The 20084-nt window shown below is 38.9% G+C and overlaps 1 protein-coding gene across 9 annotated transcripts in view; it reads left to right on the top strand.

Annotated features, from left to right (window-relative positions):
* SIK2 (salt inducible kinase 2) overlaps positions 1-20084 on the top strand; it is a 132043-nt gene that overhangs the window by 85607 nt on the left and 26352 nt on the right. For 7 of the 9 annotated variants that reach the window (XM_060160361.1, XM_060160363.1, XM_060160364.1 and 4 more), the window contains exons 5-8: positions 12575-12699; positions 13133-13256; positions 15596-15816; positions 17415-17567. In XM_060160361.1, coding sequence (XP_060016344.1) covers positions 12575-12699; positions 13133-13256; positions 15596-15816; positions 17415-17567 — 623 coding nt within the window. The remainder of the gene's footprint in view (positions 1-12574; positions 12700-13132; positions 13257-15595; positions 15817-17414; positions 17568-20084) is intronic. The other 2 variants (XM_060160360.1, XM_060160359.1) reach the window with 2 other exon arrangements.

The following is a 20084-nucleotide window of genomic DNA, read 5'->3' on the forward strand; positions in this document are numbered from 1 at the left end:
ATTATATATGAAGATTTATACTGATTTATCTTTTTTGTTTTAAAAATACAGTATTAGTGTTTCTGTAATTTATAATGTGTGTTCATTTCTCCCAGTTTTCCTTCTTCTTTTGGCCCTTCCATTGGTCTCATTCATTTCACTCCTTTTTGCAAACTTTCTGTAGTGCACTTCACTGTAATTTTTTGTTTACTTCTCCTTGAAAGCATCAGCTGCCCTAAAATTGTCCTTCTCAGAGAGGACTCTTGTTTTTTTGAAGTTCTTTACTCTGTAGAAAGAAGGGGAAACCCCTGCTTCACCTTTACATTCCTTTATTGCCAAAACAAAACTTGCACCAAAAACAATACCTTAAAGGAGTTCTGGGAGTCATTTCAGGCAGAGAAAGAAAGGTTAGAGGTGGGAGTCATATGCTATAGGAATTACAGTGTCAAAATAGAACATCAAAAAACCTTGCAAACAAAATATGCAGAACATTCCATTAAGATTATAACCAAGTTTTGCCTGGCTGTAATAATGTCTTCTATAATTCTAGCCTATAGTATAGGTAGATAAACCCAGTATTTCTGTCATTATGTGAAATCTAATTATTTGTTTGTTTTTGCTATTTTTATTTTTGAATATCTGAAATTCAAGGCCTTCTAATTTTTATCTAGAAGACAGGTAAAATCTCAGAGACCTAAAGTTGTTCTCTCTGGTTAAGCTAGTATCACAGCTAACATTTATTGAGCCTTCATTATTTGCAGGTACTCTGTTTTCAGATGAAAAAACTGAAACACAAAGAGATTAAATAACTTCCTAAGGCAATTCAGATAATAAGTAGCAGACCTGGAATTCAAGCCTAGATCTCTCTGACCACAGTATCTGGCTTCTTCCACTGCACCATGTTGTATTTTCTAAACATTGTTTGTCAGTTATTCCTCAAGGAGTACTCACTAACTGAATTTTGGGTTCCATCATTCTATATTTATACATTTAGTGTCCTTAATTCCATATCTCACAAGTAGATACACACACACATATACATGTACACGCAGTATAGCTAAGTGTTCAAATTTCTTATTGCCCACATTTTTTTCGCTGTCATCCTCACCACCATTTACCCCAAATTTTAGCAAATGTTTATTAAGTATCTACTATGCTCCTGGGCTAAATCCTGGAGATTCAAATATTTCAAGACAAAAACAACAGCAATACAAAAACACTCAACTCTGCTCTTACCTTAAGGAGTTAATCCAGAACCAGACCTTTAAGTAAATATAACATAAAAAGATAACTGTCATACAGGCTTTGAGGCTGGGAGGACGACTAACTTGCCTGGAAGAATCAGGGAAATTATTAGCTAAGACTTGATTAAGAAGGAGGCATTTGTGGTGGAATTGGGGGAGAGAAGGAGAAAGGAGGAGAGTTTGTTGAGGGGGTGAGGTAGGGATGGCAGCTCCAGGCAAATGGATCAGCACATGCAAAGGCAGGCAGCCCAGAGAACTCAAAGTGTGTAGGGAAACTACAGACCAGGGCTAGTGGAGCATAAGTGCCAGTGAGGAATGATAGGAAAAGAGCCTGGACAGGTAGGCAGAGCCAGATCATGGAGGATTCCACATGTCATCAGAAGTTTAGATGTGTTCCAATGCTGTAAAAGAACTTCTCCAGGGTATTTATTTTAATCCATAGATTTTTATAACTTTTTTATGGCCCTGCTTCCCTTTAAAAATATCATCTTCTGATCTCTGAGGATTCTTCTTGAATTTTAAAGAAATCTAATACATGTAGGAAAGATGGGGCTCCATGGAAAAATTACAAAACCTCAGAATAAAATACAGAATTATTCTCTCAAATTATACTATCTCTGTTTATTCTGCTTATGAAGATCTCTTTAATTGCTAAATGGGCTGAATAAATGAACTGTTTTAACCATCTTGTATGTTGAAGTTGAAGAGAAGTGCAAACCAAAACATTTGTCTCTTTATAAGACAGAAAATGGAATAGAAGTATCAGACGTGGTTCATTTTAATAAATACAGAAACTTGGTTTTGAAATCAGCTTCTCGTTTATGCTCCTCCAGCGGGTAAAAACGTCAGACACTGGTGGGCCATGAATTCATCCACACCTGTGTGTGCTCATCGCCTCAATTATGAGACCTACAGCCATCGCAAAATACGAGTGTTAGGATATTCAGAGTAAGAGGCAGAATGCAAAGAAATTTTGGCTTTCATTAGTTTTTTTTTTATATATAAATGTATTTATTTATTTTTGGCTGCATTGGGTCTTCGTTGCTGTGTGAAGGCTTTCTCTAGTTGCAGTGAAGCGGGAGCTGCTGTTCATTGCGGTGCGCGGGCTTCTCACTGTGGTAGCTTCTCTTGTTGCGGAGCATGGGCTCTAGGCGCGCGGGCTTCAGTAGTTGTGGCACACAGGCTTAGTTACTCTGTGGCATGTGGGATCTTCCCGGACCAAGGCTCGAACCCATGTCCCCTGCATTGGCAGGCAGATTCTTAACCACTGCACCACCAGGGAAGTCCCTTTCATTGGTTTTGATAATTGCAGTACTGTTTCCTCCACGCTATTTTGGCTATGACTATTTAGGCATTAACTTGAGAGTAAATAGATGAAGGACATTTAGTTTTATTCTTCAACTTTCCTAATCTGAAATGTTTATAATGAATACTTAGATAAGAATTAATATGTATGAATTACTCGGAGGAGGTTTTCAGAAAATATCACAATTCAAACAAGGCTTCTCATAAAGAATGTGGAGTTTGATATCAGACAGTACTGGTACAAGTTCTGGCTGTGCCATTAGTAGCTGTGTGACCTTGGGCTGATTAATTAACCTCACTGAGCCTAGGTTTCCAAATCTGTTAAACAGAGATTAATCCACTTCTCAGGAACATTGTAGGGATTAGTGATAATGTTAGACACAGAGAGGTCATAGGTAAGATTATGGGCTCTAGAGCCAGGCTACCTGGATTTGAACCCTGGCACTGCACTTACTAGCTGCATGACCTTGGACACATTACCTAACCTCTCTGTCCTCAGTTTCCTTATCAGTTAAGAGGGAATGACAGAAGTTCATATCTCATAGTGGTTATTAGTTAATATTTGCAAAGTTCTTAGAACAGTGCCTGGTACATAGTTAGTGCTAGCTAAGATTTTGTTAAATAAATTGGGGGCTTTTTGTTTTGCTTTTTAATATATTTATTTATTTACTTATCTATTTTGGCTGTGCTGGGTCTTAGTTTCGGCATGCAGACTTCTCAGTTGCAGCATGTGGACTTCTCAATTGTGGGATGCAGACTCTTAGTTGCGACATGAGGGCTCCTTAGTTGTGGCATGTGAACTCTCAGTTGTGGCATACATGCGGAATCTAGTTCCCCGACCAGGGATTGAACCCAGGCCCCCTGCATTGGGAACATGGAGTCTTACCCACTGGACCACCAGGGAAGTCCCAAATAAATTGTTAATTAAGGTTCCTGGCACCATGTAAACACTCATAAAAGGTAGCTATTATTTGTATTCAGTGTATAATTGATTCCATGTGAAAACAAATTCTGAAAAGTTTGATAGCCATATAACCCCCCCACCGTGTCTTTTTTTTTTTAATTACCAAGGTTTAAAGCCTTATTAATACAAATCTCAGAGGTACAAGGAAAGTTTATCATTTATATTCTAAATTGTCTCTGCTTGATGTAAATTAATTTTTTTTTCCCTTGGAGGGACCTTCAGTGTAATTAGTAATGTGATATAAGCCTGATTAATCTGACCTGTGCATCACAAGTCACTTGTCTTTAGCCCAAGAGGAATGCTTCCTTTCTGAATTGACCTATGATCTCTGAGTAGCCCATCATCTCTCATGACTGCTTCTAACAACCTTCCTGCTTATTAGAAGACCTTGAGACAGGGTTTCTGTATATATAATTCTAGTTTTGTGCCCTGGAACCAAAAAAGGGTGGGAGAGGCTGAAGCAGGTTTTGTTAGTGAAATATTTATTAGAAGTCTTCCATTTGTTATCCTCCTGCCACTAGTATTATGTAAAATGTGGAAAGAGCTTTTGCATCAGCAAACACAATGAGACCTTGTCTTTATCCTTCAAGCCTACTTAGCACTAGCCGCACATTAAGCCTGGAATATGGAAGACAGCTCAAAGGGTTTTGTTTCCTTTTGTTTTGTGTTTCCCCTCTTCACCTCCCTCCGCCTCCCCCACTCCATTTTGGGCTGAGGAAGAGCGTTTACTTGCTTCTTAGCTCACTGAACTCTCTCATTGAACAAATAGATGTCTCACAGTGGTCAGCAGAATCACATTTCATCTCAACTGTGATGATTGTTCTTGTGTCCTCTTGTCAGGTAGGGAGGGAGTGACTGGTGTTTGGAAGTAAACTGTGCAGCTGGCCTCTTGCTGGTGGGCAACAAGGTATGCAGTGACGTCAGCGTTGGCTGATCGGTATTCAGTTTGTGCAGTGGGTCAGCTCCGTCTCCACACTCTACTACCTTTCATTTGTCCGCTTTCATTTCCTCATAATTGTCTTCTTCGTTCCTATTATAATAACTACAAAAGATGTGTAACTCTTCAGCAAGACTGGATATCTGAATTCTACTGGTAATTTTAGAAACAAGGATAAATTTAACCCTAAAACCATCTGCTTCTCTGTAGGAGGATTTTTAAAATTATAAATTAGACATTATAACACACTGCTGGAGATTAAAAATTGCCTTGGTTGTGTTGATTCCTAGAAATCATTTACTTTCTCTTAGCTTGAAGACTGGTTTTCAGTGTTTTGGCTGCTTTTTTCCTTTTTAAAATAATGATTTAAATTGTTTACCTAACGACTTCTATTTAGTCTTTGTTATTTAAATATTAAATCTTGAAAGTATTTAGTAATTATAATTATTTTGCAACAATAAACAGCGACAAACTGTTTAACACCTGTATCTTTTTCAAAACCTCCGTTTCATTCTTTATTTCCCGGCTACTGGAAGAGTGGTCTGGGGACCAGCATGAGCATCACTTGGGATGTCTGTTAGAAGTGCAGACTCTCAAGCCCATCCCTCGGCCTACTGAATCAGAATCTGCATTTTAGCAGGTTCCCCAGATGATTTGTATGCATGCTAATGTTTGATCTATTTCACTCCGACAGTATTCACTAATGTGCTTTGTTCCCATCAGACAGTAATCAGCTTATTTACTCTGTGTAAGGAAGGCCCTGTTATTCCTAAAACGTTAGCCCTTTGCTAATGACGATTGGGCACTGATAATTTATGTGATTTAGTGACGACAGTAATAATAATTGATTTTTGTTATCATGAAGATTCAGGTCAGTCACTTTCAAAATATAAAGCAGAAAACAATAATAGTAGTTCTAATACTGTTTTCAAATACATCCATGGTCTGTTACTAGTTAGATAAGAGGTAATTAGAAGACTCAGCTTTTAAGGCCAAGTTGATTTCCATGAGTCAGTCAACACTAATTAATGTGGTTAGAGACTCTACCCCAAACACTCTCTTCTATCAACATTTTAGGCCACACAGAAACCAGGTGAGAAAATATGGATATATCAGGAAATCTCAAAACTAACGTTAAAGTAAAAACTTGGAATACATGCCTTAGCGTTGTAGGGATAGGAACATAAATCATCTTCACATGAAAAGGACAAGATGTGTCTATTTTAACACATTCTTAAAATCAATATAGATTTCTAAAATGAATGTAGGTGTATATTTGACATTTACTTTGCAAACATCTTAATTATTCCCATTCATTTATTAAGGATGCTTTTAACATAGCATTCAATATTGTAGAGATGAGAAAGCCCTCACTTGTCGACTTCTGCTAGCAGAGGGATAAATTAGAAAATCTCTCATCTCTATATAATGTAAAGAATTTTTCCTGGGTTTATAACAGCCTTATATCCAATTTTAAGTTGGATTAAACTTCTCTGACTATGAGGCCTTACAACAAAAAAAATAAAAACAACTTCTCTGACTAGTGACGTTCTTAGAACATCTGTGGTATAGTAAAAAAAAACAAAAAGAACACCTGGCTTGGAGTTCAAAGGCCCTGTATTTGAATACTGGCTAAGCTACTTGCAGCTGTAGATATTTGGGCAATTCGGTTAACTACTTTCAGTTTCCCCCTTTGTAAGGTAAGGACATTCATACCTCACAGGGCTGTCATCATGATTAAATGAGATAATATATACAAAAATACCAAGTGTGTAATGCCTAGTCCAAAGTTGGCAAGACATAAATGGTTTTTGGATTTGATTATAATTCATACACCATGTTGAAGGACTAGTTGTCATTTTGTTTCAAAAACTTCTTATGATTTCATATCTTAAAATTGTGAAGCTAAGAGGTTCTTTGAGAAAGATTTGTCTTTTCCCTACTGTGCTCAAGAAATGTTGAAAATCTTGATTGATCTGACAAATTCAAGGTATGTTATGAGTGAGAGTTCAAGCAATTACTCCCACCAATTACTCCCATACAAATGACAAATTACCGCAGAGGAAAAAAACTTCTTTATACCTTCAAAATTTTGTCAGAGTTGTTTAGTCAATCATGTATGAATAAAAATAGTATCAAAATAATGCTAGTCTGAACCCTGAATTGGAGTGAGAAGTATCAGTATGAATTCATGGGTTATTGTTTTTTCTTAATACATATACATATAGACAGGCACAAAAACAAATGTAGGAGTGTGTGTGTGTGTGTGTGTGTCTGTGTGTGTGTGTGTGTGTACACTGATAAGCATTCATATGTATATTTCCTCTGTTTGATGACAGGGCCTAGACTCAGTGACAGCCCAGTTGCAGTGAGTACATCTAGGTCTTAGTCTTGGTTTCTAAATACCATTCCTCTGTAAAAGGAATCAGGGCGGGCTTCCCTGGTGGTGCAGTGGTTGGGAGTCCGCCTGCCGATGTAGGGGACGCAGGTTTGTGCCCCGGTCCGGGAGGATCCCACGTGCCGCGGAGCGGCTGGGCCCGTGAGCCATGGCCGCTGAGCCTGCGCGTCCGGAGCCTGTGCTCCGCAACGGGAGAGGCCACAACAGTGAGAGGCCCGCGTACCGCAAAAACAAACAAAAAAAAAAGGAATCAGGGCTCCTTGGAAAAGCAGTTGATTCATGGGATGGGGCAGGAAAGTACAAGATGAGCCTGGAACATCTGGTACCAAGAGATAAGGAAATACTTAAAATGAAATTTTATAAGGATGGGGGCATGTTGAAAGGATACAGGAGCCAACCTGAATTAGCTCCTAGTGGCCAAAGCTGGAACTATTTAAGCATCAAAATAAATAACAATAGTATTGAATTATAACCCAAAGAATAAAATAAATACTTATGATGAATATAATATGACAGTATTGTAAAAAATAAACAAATAGTTTAATGAGTAAATAAATAAGAGAGGAAGAAGGGACAACTCTTGAAGAGTTGTAATTAATAACTGTAGAAGGAATGAGGGAAATGAAAGCTCACCGTTAGAACATCACAGTAATTGTTGCTGCAATCAAGATCTGCCTACGAATGCTAAATTAATGGGTGAAAGTTTAAGGAGAAACAGGGTATATATAGACTCAATATATCTTTAAAATATTTATTTATTAATCTCAAGGGGAAAAATAGTAACTTTATAATGGGGTAACCCAAAAGACACCACCTTAATCCACAGATCAAGGTTAACTCCACCAATAATTAAGCCATAATACCTGCACCCCATCATATGATGCCCTGAGAAGAGCACTTCACCTCTGTGATGTTCTTCCCAAAAAGCAATCATTTTAATCTAATCATGAGAAAACATCCAGCAAACCCAAACTGAGAGACAGTCTACAAAATACCTGACCAGCACTGGTCATGGTCAAGAAAGACAAGGAGAGACTGAGGAACTATTAGAAATTAGAGAAGACTAAGGAGTCATGACAACTAAGTGCATTGTGGAACCCTGCAGTGAGAGAGGACGTTAGAGAGAACACTGGAGAACTCTTAATGAAGTCCATGGTTTAATTAATAGTACTGAATCAGTGTTACTTTTTTTTTAATTAATTAATTTTTTTTTTTTTTTTGACTGTGTTGGGTCTTCGTTGCTGCGCGCAGGCTTTCTCTAGTTGCGGCGAGCGGGGGCTACTCTTCGTTGCGGTGCACGGGCTTCTCATTGCGGTGGCTTATCTTGTTGCAGAGCAAGGGCTGTAGGTGCGTGCGGGCTTCAGTAGTTGTGGTGCGCAGGCTCAGTAGCTTGGCTTATGGGCTCTAGAGCACGGGCTCAGTAGTTGTGGTGCACAGGCTTAGTTGCTCCGAGGCATGTGGGATCTTCCCGGACCAGGGCTTGAACCCATGTCCCCTGCACTGTCAGGCGGATTCTTAACCACTGCGCCACCAAGGAAGCCCAGTGTTACTTTCTTAGTTTTGATAATTTTACTAATAGAGTTATGTAAAATGTTAACATTAGGGGAGGAAGCTGGATAAAGGGCATAGGGAATTCTCACTTTATTGTTGCAACTCTTCTGTAAAACTATTTGGAAATTAAAAGTTAAAACTATCAAAGTGAATCCAACATAGCATGGCATACATTCTATGACAGAGAAACAGGAAGCAAAAAAGTGTCTGAGGGACATAGCAGCCATCATTTGAGGTATTAACTTGTAGATCAGAACATTTGAGAAAACATTAAACTAGACATTAAACTTTCCTTTCCAACAAAGCCAGGCTGGGTCTGGGTCTAGCATAGAGAGGAATGCCCATGTGACTGTTTTCATAATGCTTTTCAAAAGTCAGGTGATAATGTGGGGTCTTTGATTATTCTCTGTTGTTATGAGACTATCTTCTGTGTTTGCACAGTGGTTGACACATGTATGCACTCAAATGTTTAATGAAGGAAGCAATGAATTTGGTTGGTGTGATGAAACATTAAATAACCATTCCACATGAATAAATAGCGATAAGAAAGAAATCCTGGGACTTCCCTGGTAGTCCAGTGGCTAAGACTCCACACTCCCAATGCAGGGAGCCCAGGTTTGATCCCTGGTCAGGGAACTAGATCCCACGTGCTGCAACTAAGAGTTCGCATACCACAACTAAAGATCCCACACGTGGCAACAAAGACCTGGAGCAGCCAAATAAATAATAAATAAATTTTTAAAGAAACATTAAAGAAAAAAATCCTGCATAGCTCTGCCGTTCTCGTATTTCATCCCTCTTGCTCGCCCCTCATTTCACTATATGCTTTTAGGCAGAAAGCTGCAGACTGTGAATGAAGCAAATTGTCCAGATTCCTGTGAAGAAATAAAAAGGCTTTTATTTTTAAGTGTTTTCCCATTGCCACTTCTTAAACCTGACAATTATTAACCTGCTCAAAAATAGCTACATATCACTGTACCAGAGAAAGACATAAAGGTGGTTAACAGTGAGAGCTCTGTAGCCAGACTTGGTAAGTCTGCAATTTAGTGTAACCTCTAGCAAGGTACTTAACTATCTACCCTCACTCGTTCCTAAAATAAGGATACCTCATGGGGTTACTAAGAAGAAATTATCTTAGGAGAGCTTAGGTCAGCTTCTGACACTTTTAAAAGACACGATGACAGCATATTCATTCAGCAAACCTTTGTTGAACAGCTGCTGTGTGCTGACAGCGTACTAAGTCCTAGGGGAACAGACATATATCATTTCCCCCTTCTCTACTCTCAAGGAGTTTAGTCTGATAGAGAAGACAGATAAGTAAAACAAGAAGAAGAATTGCTATTCTTCTCTTCTGTTGAGTAGCTTACTCAGTGGCTACTGTTTATTGAGCACCTGCTTTGTTTCAATAGCATGCCTAAAGCATTATTATGTTATCTACTTATGATGTAAGTGTACTTATCTACATATACTCACTTATTGTGAGTATATGTTACTCATAATAACTTTGTGAAGTGTAGACATTGTCCGCATTTTGCAAATGAGGAAACCAAGGCTCTGAGAAATTAGTAATTTGCCCGAGATCACACAGCTAAGAGGAAAACCCAAGATTTGCCTGACTCCAAAGCTTTCCTTAACCCATACATCAGATGATTACAAATAAAATATTTAAGTGCTTTGACAGGGTTATAGAAGACATCTACATAAATGCTATTATAATAATTTTAATGAACCTGATTTTCTTTCGGTGCTTCTCTTAATGTTCCTACAGACTCAAGTTCCTGTTTTCTTCAGTTACCTACAGGAAATAGAAGTAACATCTGTTTAGTACCTTTTTTCTTCTAAGGTAACAGGACGCTTTCTTTGTCTCAGATGTGTACAGCCAAGGTTGAGACTAGGCTACTACAGGCACCATGGTGCTTTCCTAGTTTTTGCTCTCTTCCTGCCTATGAAGTGTCCAGTGAGAGAGCCTAGGGGAGTAAAGAGTCCAGGCCACCTTCCTGACAGACCTCTGTCCCAGTCACTCTTTGAGTTCGTTCTACAAGAGTCGGGGGAGGTTCAGAATGAAGGAGTTCTGGAATGGCTCTGTGAGACGTTAAAACGTTCCAGTGCTATTTAGAGAGTATTCTCAACTTACATGTGCTAAAACTCATCCTGTGATTACGGTTTAAAGTACAGCAATTATTGGACCTATTTCATGATCTCCAAACACACTTCCCAGAGCTTCTTGGGCTTTTCTGTGAGTGAAAGTAACATTTTCCTCTTTAAATGTTATTTGAACATCTAGTCCTTGGATCGTTTGAGAGTATAGTTTTTCTAGAAAATTAGAAACACCTATCAATATGGACACATGGGTTGTGATGTGATGTGAGTGGTTAGTCCTACAGGTGGAATTGAGAAGATAAGACCTCTCTGACAGTCATTTTGGAAAGCCGAGCATAGGACTGAACTGCAGTTACGTTGTGGAGGGAGGTGTTCTCGTCGCCTCGTACTCCTGGATGCCAAGGACAGGCCACAGCTGTGTTCCACCAGGTTTAGATGCACCATCTCTTTCCCCACATGCACCATCTTTTCTCTCATGAACGCTTAAGCTTCTCCACACTGTCTTTACCCTTCCTGTGTATTTTCTCAGGACCCTTTTCTCTGAAAGGCAGTAATTGGTAATGATGGCTTTGGTAGCTGACACTTCACATCTGCTGTGCTCCAGGCATTCTACACTCTTAGTCTCATTTAATCCTCACAGCATCCTATCTGGGTAGGTGGATTATCCCCTCACTTATAGATACAGAAAATAAGGTTCAGGAAAATTAAATAATTTACGTAGGGGCCTTGAGGCTAGAAAGTGGCAAAACTGGAAATCAGCTGTAGGTCTCCCTAACTTCATAGGTCGTACTCTGCCATGAGGCTGTGGTGTTGGGGATCATGACTGTGTCTGTTACTACTGCTTATGTCAGGGAGCTTAGAGAATGCCTCCCCTAAGGTACAGAAGCGCACCATAGTCTCAGGGTGTGAGTGGAGTGTGAGTTTCTGTTAACTCATTGGATCCCCATAACAACCTGCTGACTACGATGTTTCAGTGTTACAGCTGGGGAGACTGAGGCTCACAAAGACTGAACACATGTCACGCAGCCAGTCAGTCTGGCGCCGGAGACTTGTTCCAGTCCCCTTGGGGCACCACCGAAAGCTCACTCTCCATGCACTGCGTATACCAGCCAGAGTAGAGCCAGTTCCCATCACTGAGGTGTATCCTTCAGCCAGGAGTCTGTTGCAGCATGAGACATTTTGGCTCTAACTTACAAAACAACAGGAATTTGTTCCTTCACTAAGACCATGTGACTATGTGAAGGCTTAGCAAAAGAGCACAAGCTTGCATTTATACCAAATCTCACTGCATTTGTCTTCTGCTGTAACTTTCATGCATATTGAAGGCATCTGAGTACAGTGTTTCCAGAGGGCATGCTGTTTATCAAAGCTGCAGATTCAGTGTGACTAATATCGTAAGGAGAAGGCCATTAACGATTTTGAAGTATAATGCCACCACGTTCCATAAATGAGTAAACAAGTGATATTGGTGATAGGTGGCCTGTGGCTGGGTCACATGGCCATTGCATGTTAATGAGCTATTCAGATAAGTATCTGCCTAATTCAGGATGTGCGGGCCAACACTTAGAGAGCTGTTACTTAGGAAACACTGTCCTCAGTTGCCTTAAAATGTTATATTTATCTTGCTAGCCTGGGGCTGTGAGAGCAGCCGGTCCCTTGGTTGTGTTTAGGTAAATATCTTAGAGTTTTACTCATTTGTTTCTTTTTTTATAAACCATACAAGCTCAAGAGCTCTTAATCATGGAGTAATTGAAATTCTAAGATTATCAAATTCAAGTTGATTGTCCATATCAGTGGATTTTTCTTTCAGCCTTAAAAATACAAGAGATAAAGTCTTTTTCCAGCCTCTCGCTCATTCTCTTTGAGAAGAAAACTTAATTCATTAACACATTCATTCAACAAATATTTACTGAGTACTTAATATTTGCTATTCATTGTGCTAAGTGCTAAGGAAACATCATAAGATACATGCCATCGCATTCTCACAGAGTGAATAGTGGTGATATTGTTAATGTAGCATATTATAAAATTATTATGAGAAATTCAGTATAGTTTTAGAGCACAGATGAAAGTAACATTTATTTCCATCCCAATAGATTTCGGTTTTGGAAATTTCTTTAAAAGTGGTGAACTGCTGGCAACATGGTGTGGCAGCCCCCCTTATGCAGCCCCAGAAGTCTTTGAAGGGCAGCAGTATGAAGGACCACAGCTGGATATTTGGGTATTTCTTTGCTTTGCTGTGTTAAATGCATCTATAATGATAATACTTGGTACTCTGGCCCATCTCGGAATCTCTCGGTACCTAACACGTAGTCAGTAGTTCATACTTTCCCTGTCCACTGGACTAAAATTAGAGCATCTTGAATTAGATTCTAGGAAAGAATTTCTAGGGAAAGATGTTATCATACTAATATCAGCAATGATTTAAAGTTTAGTAATCAAAATGATTTAATTTAATTCTTTTGGTATTTATTATAGGATGCTTTATTGCACTGGTCAGCATTTCAGATTTTTTTTTTTAATTCTGAGAAAATAGTAAATTCAAACAGGAATTTTTCAGTCCATATGATTTTAAGAGCCCTGAGGATATTTAGGAAAACAAAGAGTGTTTGAAGTTCTCAGTAGAAAAGAGACTGCATTGTTTTCTTCCCTAGAGCATGGGAGTTGTTCTTTACGTCCTTGTCTGTGGAGCTCTACCTTTTGATGGACCGACTCTTCCAATTTTGAGGCAGAGAGTGTTAGAAGGAAGATTCCGGATTCCGTATTTCATGTCAGAAGGTAACAACCTGTTTATCTTAAAATTATGTTTTACAAAATTTGTTCTGAAAATGAGTGCCTAAACAAAGGCTTCTCTTTTTCTAAGTTTGGGTGCCAAATAAAGTGACCAAGTCACTTTAAAAGCCGTAGAAATAAGCAACCCCTTCCATGTAGGTGAGAGAAATTCTAACCTTCCTACTCATAACTGGAAACAGAAAATTTCCCAGATTAAGAACAGCAAGTCTTCCCATTTACCCTTGTCTATAAATGTCCCAGGTTTATTTATATTTTTATATATATTTATTGGAGTATAAATGCTTTACAATGTTGTGTTAGTTTCTTCTGTACGACAAAGTGACTCAGTTATACATATACATATGTTCCCATATCTCTTTCCTCTTGCGTCTCCCTCCCTCCCACCCTCCCTATCCCACCCCTCTAGGTCATCACAAAGCACCCAGCTGATCTCCCTGTGCTATGCAGCTGCTTCCGACTAGCTAGCTGTTTTACATTTGGTAGTGTATATATGTCAGTGCTACTCTTTCACTTCGTCCCAGCTTCCCCTTCCCCCCTGGTGTCCTCAATTCCATTCTCTAGTAGGTCTGCATCTTCATTCCTGCCCTGCCACTAGGTTCATCAGTACCGTTTTTTTAGATTCCATATATGTGTATTAGCATACGGTATTTGTTTTTCTCTTTCTGACTTACTTCACTCTGTATGACAGACTCTAGGTCCATCCACCTCATTACAAATGACTCAATTTCATTCCCTTTTATGGCTGAGTAATATTCCATTGTATATATGTACCACATCTTCTTTATCCATTCATCTGTCAACGGACATTTAGGTTGCTTCCATGTCCTGGCTATGTAAATAGTGCTGCAGTGAACATTTGTGGTATATGTATCTTTTTGAATTACGGTTTTCTCAGCGTATATGCCTAGTAGTGGAATTGCTGGGTGATATGGTAGTTCTATTTTTAGTTTTTTAAGGAACCTCCATACTGTTCTGCATAGTGGCTGTATCAATTTACATTCCCACCAGCGGTGCAGGAGAGTTCCCTTTTCTCCACACACTCTCTAGCATTTATTGTTTGTAGATTTTTTGATGATGGCCATTCTGACCGGTGTGAGGTGATACCTCATCTTTTCCAACCATAACGCTAGGAGACTAGATATCAATTACAGGGAAAAAAACTGTAAAAAATACAAACACATGGAGGCTAAACAATACACTACTAAACAACCAGGTTTATTTTAGACTTAGAGAAGCATTTTGTAGATACAGATTCACAACCATTTCACTCTAAGTATGAAATGGATTTTCCCACATCTTTTGGTGGGAAGTTACAAAATTAAATTTTTTAATTAAATTTAAAACCAACTAGCAAAACTGTTGAATTCAGATGAAGTGCCATAGTCCCTTCCAGTCTTGTATTGGTTTTTGCTGCATGGGAAGCAGTTAAATTTACTCAGTTTAAATTTTGGTTTTTATCCTTAATTTGCTTGTTCCTGGTAACAGAAGTAATGTTCTAGTAGTTAAGAGGATAGATTTTGGGGCCAGACCACCTGGTTTTCATCCTGAGTCCACCACTTACTGACAGTCTGGCCTTGGCAAGTTATATCTCTGTGCTTCAGTTTCCTCAGTCTATAAATGGAAATAACAATAGTTTCTAAAAGGGGTATTGTGGGGATTAATTAAATTAAGCTCTGTAAAGCTCTTAGCATGGTGCCTAGAACATAACAAGTGATAAAAGGCTAGTTTATGTGGGGGTAGTAAAGAATATGATGTCAGCTCAGAGAATAAGCTAGTGCCCAGGGTTGCAGCAGTGCAGTTTACTTAGTGTCATCAGTAGTGACTAGTGTTTCATGTACATTTTTCTCAGTTGCACTGATACGGAGAATAGCAACAGTCCCTTGGAGAGCTCCAGCCTCACTTAATAGCCTTAGTGTATCAGCCTCAGAAGTGACTGTAAGGAACCGTTTATTATTTGCTTTTTCTAGGAAGAAGGCTGGTTTTTTTCTTTAGTGGAAATCTAAGTCTGTGTCTAGATATTGTAAGTTGAGAAATTCAGTAAAAAGGTTCATTAAGTACAGAATTGGATAGATCTACACCCTCCTGTTTTTTCTTAAGTATTCATTCACAGTGATGGTTAATTTTGTGCGCCAGCATTCATCATGTGAACTTGACAAATACAAGTAGGCTTCAGGTATTCGTTTATTCATTTGACCTTCTGCTTTCCAGTGGGCACTGTGGAGGGTACAAAGATTAACACCATTGTACAAAGTCACATGAGTCAAGTCAATACCCCAAAGTGCAAGGTGATTTACGTGACTTTTGTAACATTGTGTTTTCTGTAGATTGTGAGCACCTTATTCGAAGGATGTTGGTCCTAGACCCGTCCAAACGGCTAACCATAGCTCAAATCAAGGAGCATAAGTGGATGCTCGTAGAAGTTCCTGTACAGAGACCTGTTCTCTATCCACAAGGGCAAGAAAATGAGCCATCCATTGGGGAGTTTAATGAACAGGTTCTGCGATTGATGCACGGCCTTGGAATAGATCAACAGAAAACCATTGAGGTAAAGTGGTCAGAGATTCGACTAAAGAAATTTTAGGACTCTGTTGTACTTAGTAACTTGAAATTTCATGCTCATACCTGTCATCCTGGTCTTTTAGCCATCCCAGTACCTAGGCCTACTGTTCAGTGTTCCCTGAAGATTTCGTCACACTATATTTATGTTTGCTTTCAATCAATATAAAAATTCCTCCCTTTGCCCCAACTGCCAAAAATATTTAAAAGGAAGTGTTTATATAGGATTGAGAAAAGACAAAGATGGAAGCTTAGCAAATACAAAGTAGAAAGCTTCTTCTAAGATGAAACATGAAGTTCTATACAGGTAATAAGCTAGTTTATATGAAACATAAATGTGCAGATATGGAACAAGGCTGAGGGCTGAGCAGGAAACAAGAAGGGTAGGCATCGGGTTTAGGTTGTGAACTGAAGAAACTCAGAAGGCAAAAACAGGTGGATTCCTGATTTGGAAGTTTTATGGGTCATAGAACTGAGAAGGTCATGAACCTGGGAAATTCCTTGGCAGCTTTGTTTCTGTCCTTTAACAGCTGGCATGTGCATAGGATATGCATATGTTTAATACCCCCGCAACAGGCAAAGAACAAACAGTGCTTTTCAGGATGAAGCATGACAAGAAAGACTATAAAACGCCCCCCTGTGAAGATAAAGTGCTCCAAACTGTGCTGCCTTTTCCTTCATTGCAGCCATAAATGAAACCAGACTGCTTTCCTGCTTTGCTCATCACGTGCTTAGAGAGGTTTTTTTGTACTTGCCCTTGAAGGCAGCTGTGAGTGCAGTTCCCCGGCCTGTGATGTTTGCTGCCAGTGCTCTGCATCTGAGCTGCACTGCACAGCACTCATGCAGCCTGTCATGTGGAATTAGACGCCAAAGGAGCCGTTGTTTTGCTGTTCCGTTAGTATCCTGGGAGAGCTGGCCAGCTAGGGATGTGAAAAATTGGGAAGCGACTTTATTTTCAAGGTTTCAAGAGGGTTGGACCGCAAAAACAAGAGGAAAAAATTACCTAAGAATGGAGACCCAGCGTCTCTCAACCCAGCATCCAGATGTCATTCTCCAGCCCAAAATAATCACCCGAAATTTCCCCAGAGACTTTAATCATTGACTTCAGGGTTTGCAATGGTTTGGACTTGTGTCGAGGCTGTGGAATTAGAGCCTCTGGGCTCAGGTTACTAAACAACCTTACAGCCTAGTTGCAGCTATGAGATGGCACCATATACCGGCATTGGGGAATGTCTGCATGAGACAATGATGGCATTTTCTCTGAATGCAGAAAAATAAATGGATCCTATTAATGTAAAAGAGCCAGTCAAGTCATTCAGAGGTATCATCCTTTATACAATTAATGAAGTTATCTGTCTTCTATTCTAAATTCTGGAATAGCTTTCGTTTTGAGGCATACTTTGCTTGTTACTTTGCTTGTTTTTAAGAACACATGGTATCTTCCCTCCTTTTTAAATTTATTTTTCAGATTTTATTGAAGTATAGTTGATTTACAATGTTGTGTTTTTCCCTCATTTTTTAGAAAGGTTTAAATCATTGAATTGGTTTTTATGGTTCTCTGCCTTTGGCGCTTGTTTTCTCTTCCAGGCTTTGCAGAACAAGAGCTATAACCACTTTGCTGCCATCTATTACTTGTTGGTGGAGCGCCTGAAATCACATAGGAGCAGTTTTCCTGTGGAGCAGAGACTTGATGCCCGCCAGCGTCGGCCTAGCACCATCGCCGAACAAACAGTTGCCAAGGTAACACCCCATTAGCAAATAGTCTTATCTGTGCATGTGCCTGTTCACATGTTTGACACATTTTTCATCATGTAGTACAAAGGGTTAGGATTTCATCCTCTACACCTTGTTTTTCTGTAAAGTTTTTTTCTGTCATCGTTCACTAGATCCTCAAATGTTTTATCATCTTCCTATTTTTAAGGATTAAGTTTATTTCAAACAGTTTTTTCTTTAAGGGATTTCTCATTTTTTTTATCATTCACTTATGTTAAGAATTATTGTAACTAGCCTGTACATTCAGTTTCATTTAACAAATTTTTATTGCAAGTTTACTATGTAAACTTCTTTTATTAGACACTACAGGGAAGAGGATGTATAAAAGAGTCATTGCCCTCAGAGTCATTACATTATAGAAGCAAAATAAGACAACATCATGAATAACCATCATTCAAAATAGAGAAAGGGCAAAATTTAGAAGATACTGTGGATATCATTCTGATAGAGAAAACCTTTTTTTAAAAAAGGGCAGAGGGGAGAGAGATGCATCTGATTGGGAAGGCTTTGTGGGAGAGGCGGCGTTCAAGGTAGAGCTTCACAGCTGTGTAGGACTTTGTTAGGGAGAGGCAGTGGTTAAAGGCATTATACGTAGGTAGAAGCAGTGTGAGCAGAAGTACTAAAGTGAGCAAGCATAGGACTTGTTCAAATTAATTCACTTGAATTAAAGAATAGGGAAATGAAAGAGTTAGAGTGCTAAGTTGAAGCCATGTTGTGAAGGGCTTTGAATGCCAAGGTAAAGAGTTTACTAATAATTCAGGAAGAAATGAAGAACTACTGAAGCCTGTTAAGCAAAAAAGCGATAAAATTATATCCATACTTCAAGCTAGCAATCTGGTAACATTGGGAAGGATAGATTGGCTGCGGAAGAGAAGAAAATTGGAGAGAGCTGTTTAGGAGATGATTGTAGTAGTTGAGATGAGAAACACTGAAGACTTGAGCTAATACTGTGCCAGTGGAAGGAAACAGGAAGGGAGAAGTGTAAGGAACATTTCAGAGGTAGACTCTGGATGAACTTAGCACTGCTCTGGAGAGGCAGCTTAATGTGATGGTTTAAAGTAGGGACTCAAGCACATCCCAGATTCTGCCGTTTCCTGCTGTGGACCTTAAAAAAGTTACTTAAGGTCTTTCTCTGCCTCAGTTTCCCAAGCTTTAAAGTGGGAGTAATTATAGGATGTTAAGACGTTTAAGTTAGGTAATAATTGTTCAGCACTTAAAACAGTGCTATATAAGTGTTTGTTATATAAAGTAATAAATCAATGTTGGGGAGGAAGGGATGACAAATTACAGATGACTCCATTGTTGAGCCCAAGGCTGAGGGAGTCGTGGTGGCAGAGACTCAGCTGCTTATGAGGAACAATGGATCTGAGTCCCTGGAGAGAGGCTAGGGCTTAGGAGAATTGGGAGATCACCTGCATAGAGGTAGAGAAGAGGAGTGGTTCGTTCACATGATCTATTAGGATTTCCATCTACTTACGTGAGTACTTACTTTATTTAAAGTGCAAGTAAGAATCATAGTAGGGGACTTTAACACCCCACTTTCACCAATGGACAGATCATCCAAAATGAAAATACATAAGGAAACACAAGCTTTAAATGATACATTAAACAAGAAGGACTTAATTGACATTTATAGGACATTCCATCTACAAACAACAGAATACATTTTCTTCTCAAGTGCTTATGGAACATTCTCCAGGATAGATCATATCTTGGGTCACAAATCAAGCCTTGGTAAATTTAAGAAAATTGAAATCGTATCAAGTATCTTTTCCAACCACAATGCTATGAGACTAGATATCAATTACAGGAAAAAACCTGGAAAAAATGCAAATACATGGAGGGTAAACAATACACTACTTAATAACCAAGAGATCACTGAATAAATCAAACAGGAAATCAAAAAATACCTAGAAACAAATGACAATGAAAACATGATGATGCAAAACCTATGGGATGCAGCAAAAGCAGTTCTAACAGGGAAGTTTATAGCAATACAATCCTACCTCAAGAAACAAGAAATATCTCAAATAAAAAACCTAACCTTACACCTAAAGCAATTAGGGAAAGAAGAACAAAAAAAACCCAAAATTAGCAGAAGGAAAGAAATCATAAAGATCAGATCAGAAATAAATGAAAAAGAAATGAAGGAAATGATAGCAAAGATCAATAAAACTAAAAGCTGGTTCTTCGAGAAGATAAACAAAATTGATAAACCATTAGCTAGACTCATCAAGAAAAAAACGGACAGGACTCAAATTAATAGAATTAGAAATGAAAAAGGAGAAGTAACAGCTGACACTGCAGAAATACAAAGGATCATGAGAGATTACTGCAAGCAACTATATGCCAATAAAATGGACAACCTGGAAGAAATGGACAAATTCTTAGAAATGAACAGCCTCCCGAGACTGAACCAGGAAGAAATAGAAAATATGAACAGACCAATCACAAGCACTGAAATTGAAACTGCAATGAATCACA

Source organism: Lagenorhynchus albirostris, chromosome 9, assembly GCF_949774975.1.
Source record: "Lagenorhynchus albirostris chromosome 9, mLagAlb1.1, whole genome shotgun sequence".
In the NCBI taxonomy this organism is placed as follows: domain Eukaryota; kingdom Metazoa; phylum Chordata; class Mammalia; order Artiodactyla; family Delphinidae; genus Lagenorhynchus; species Lagenorhynchus albirostris.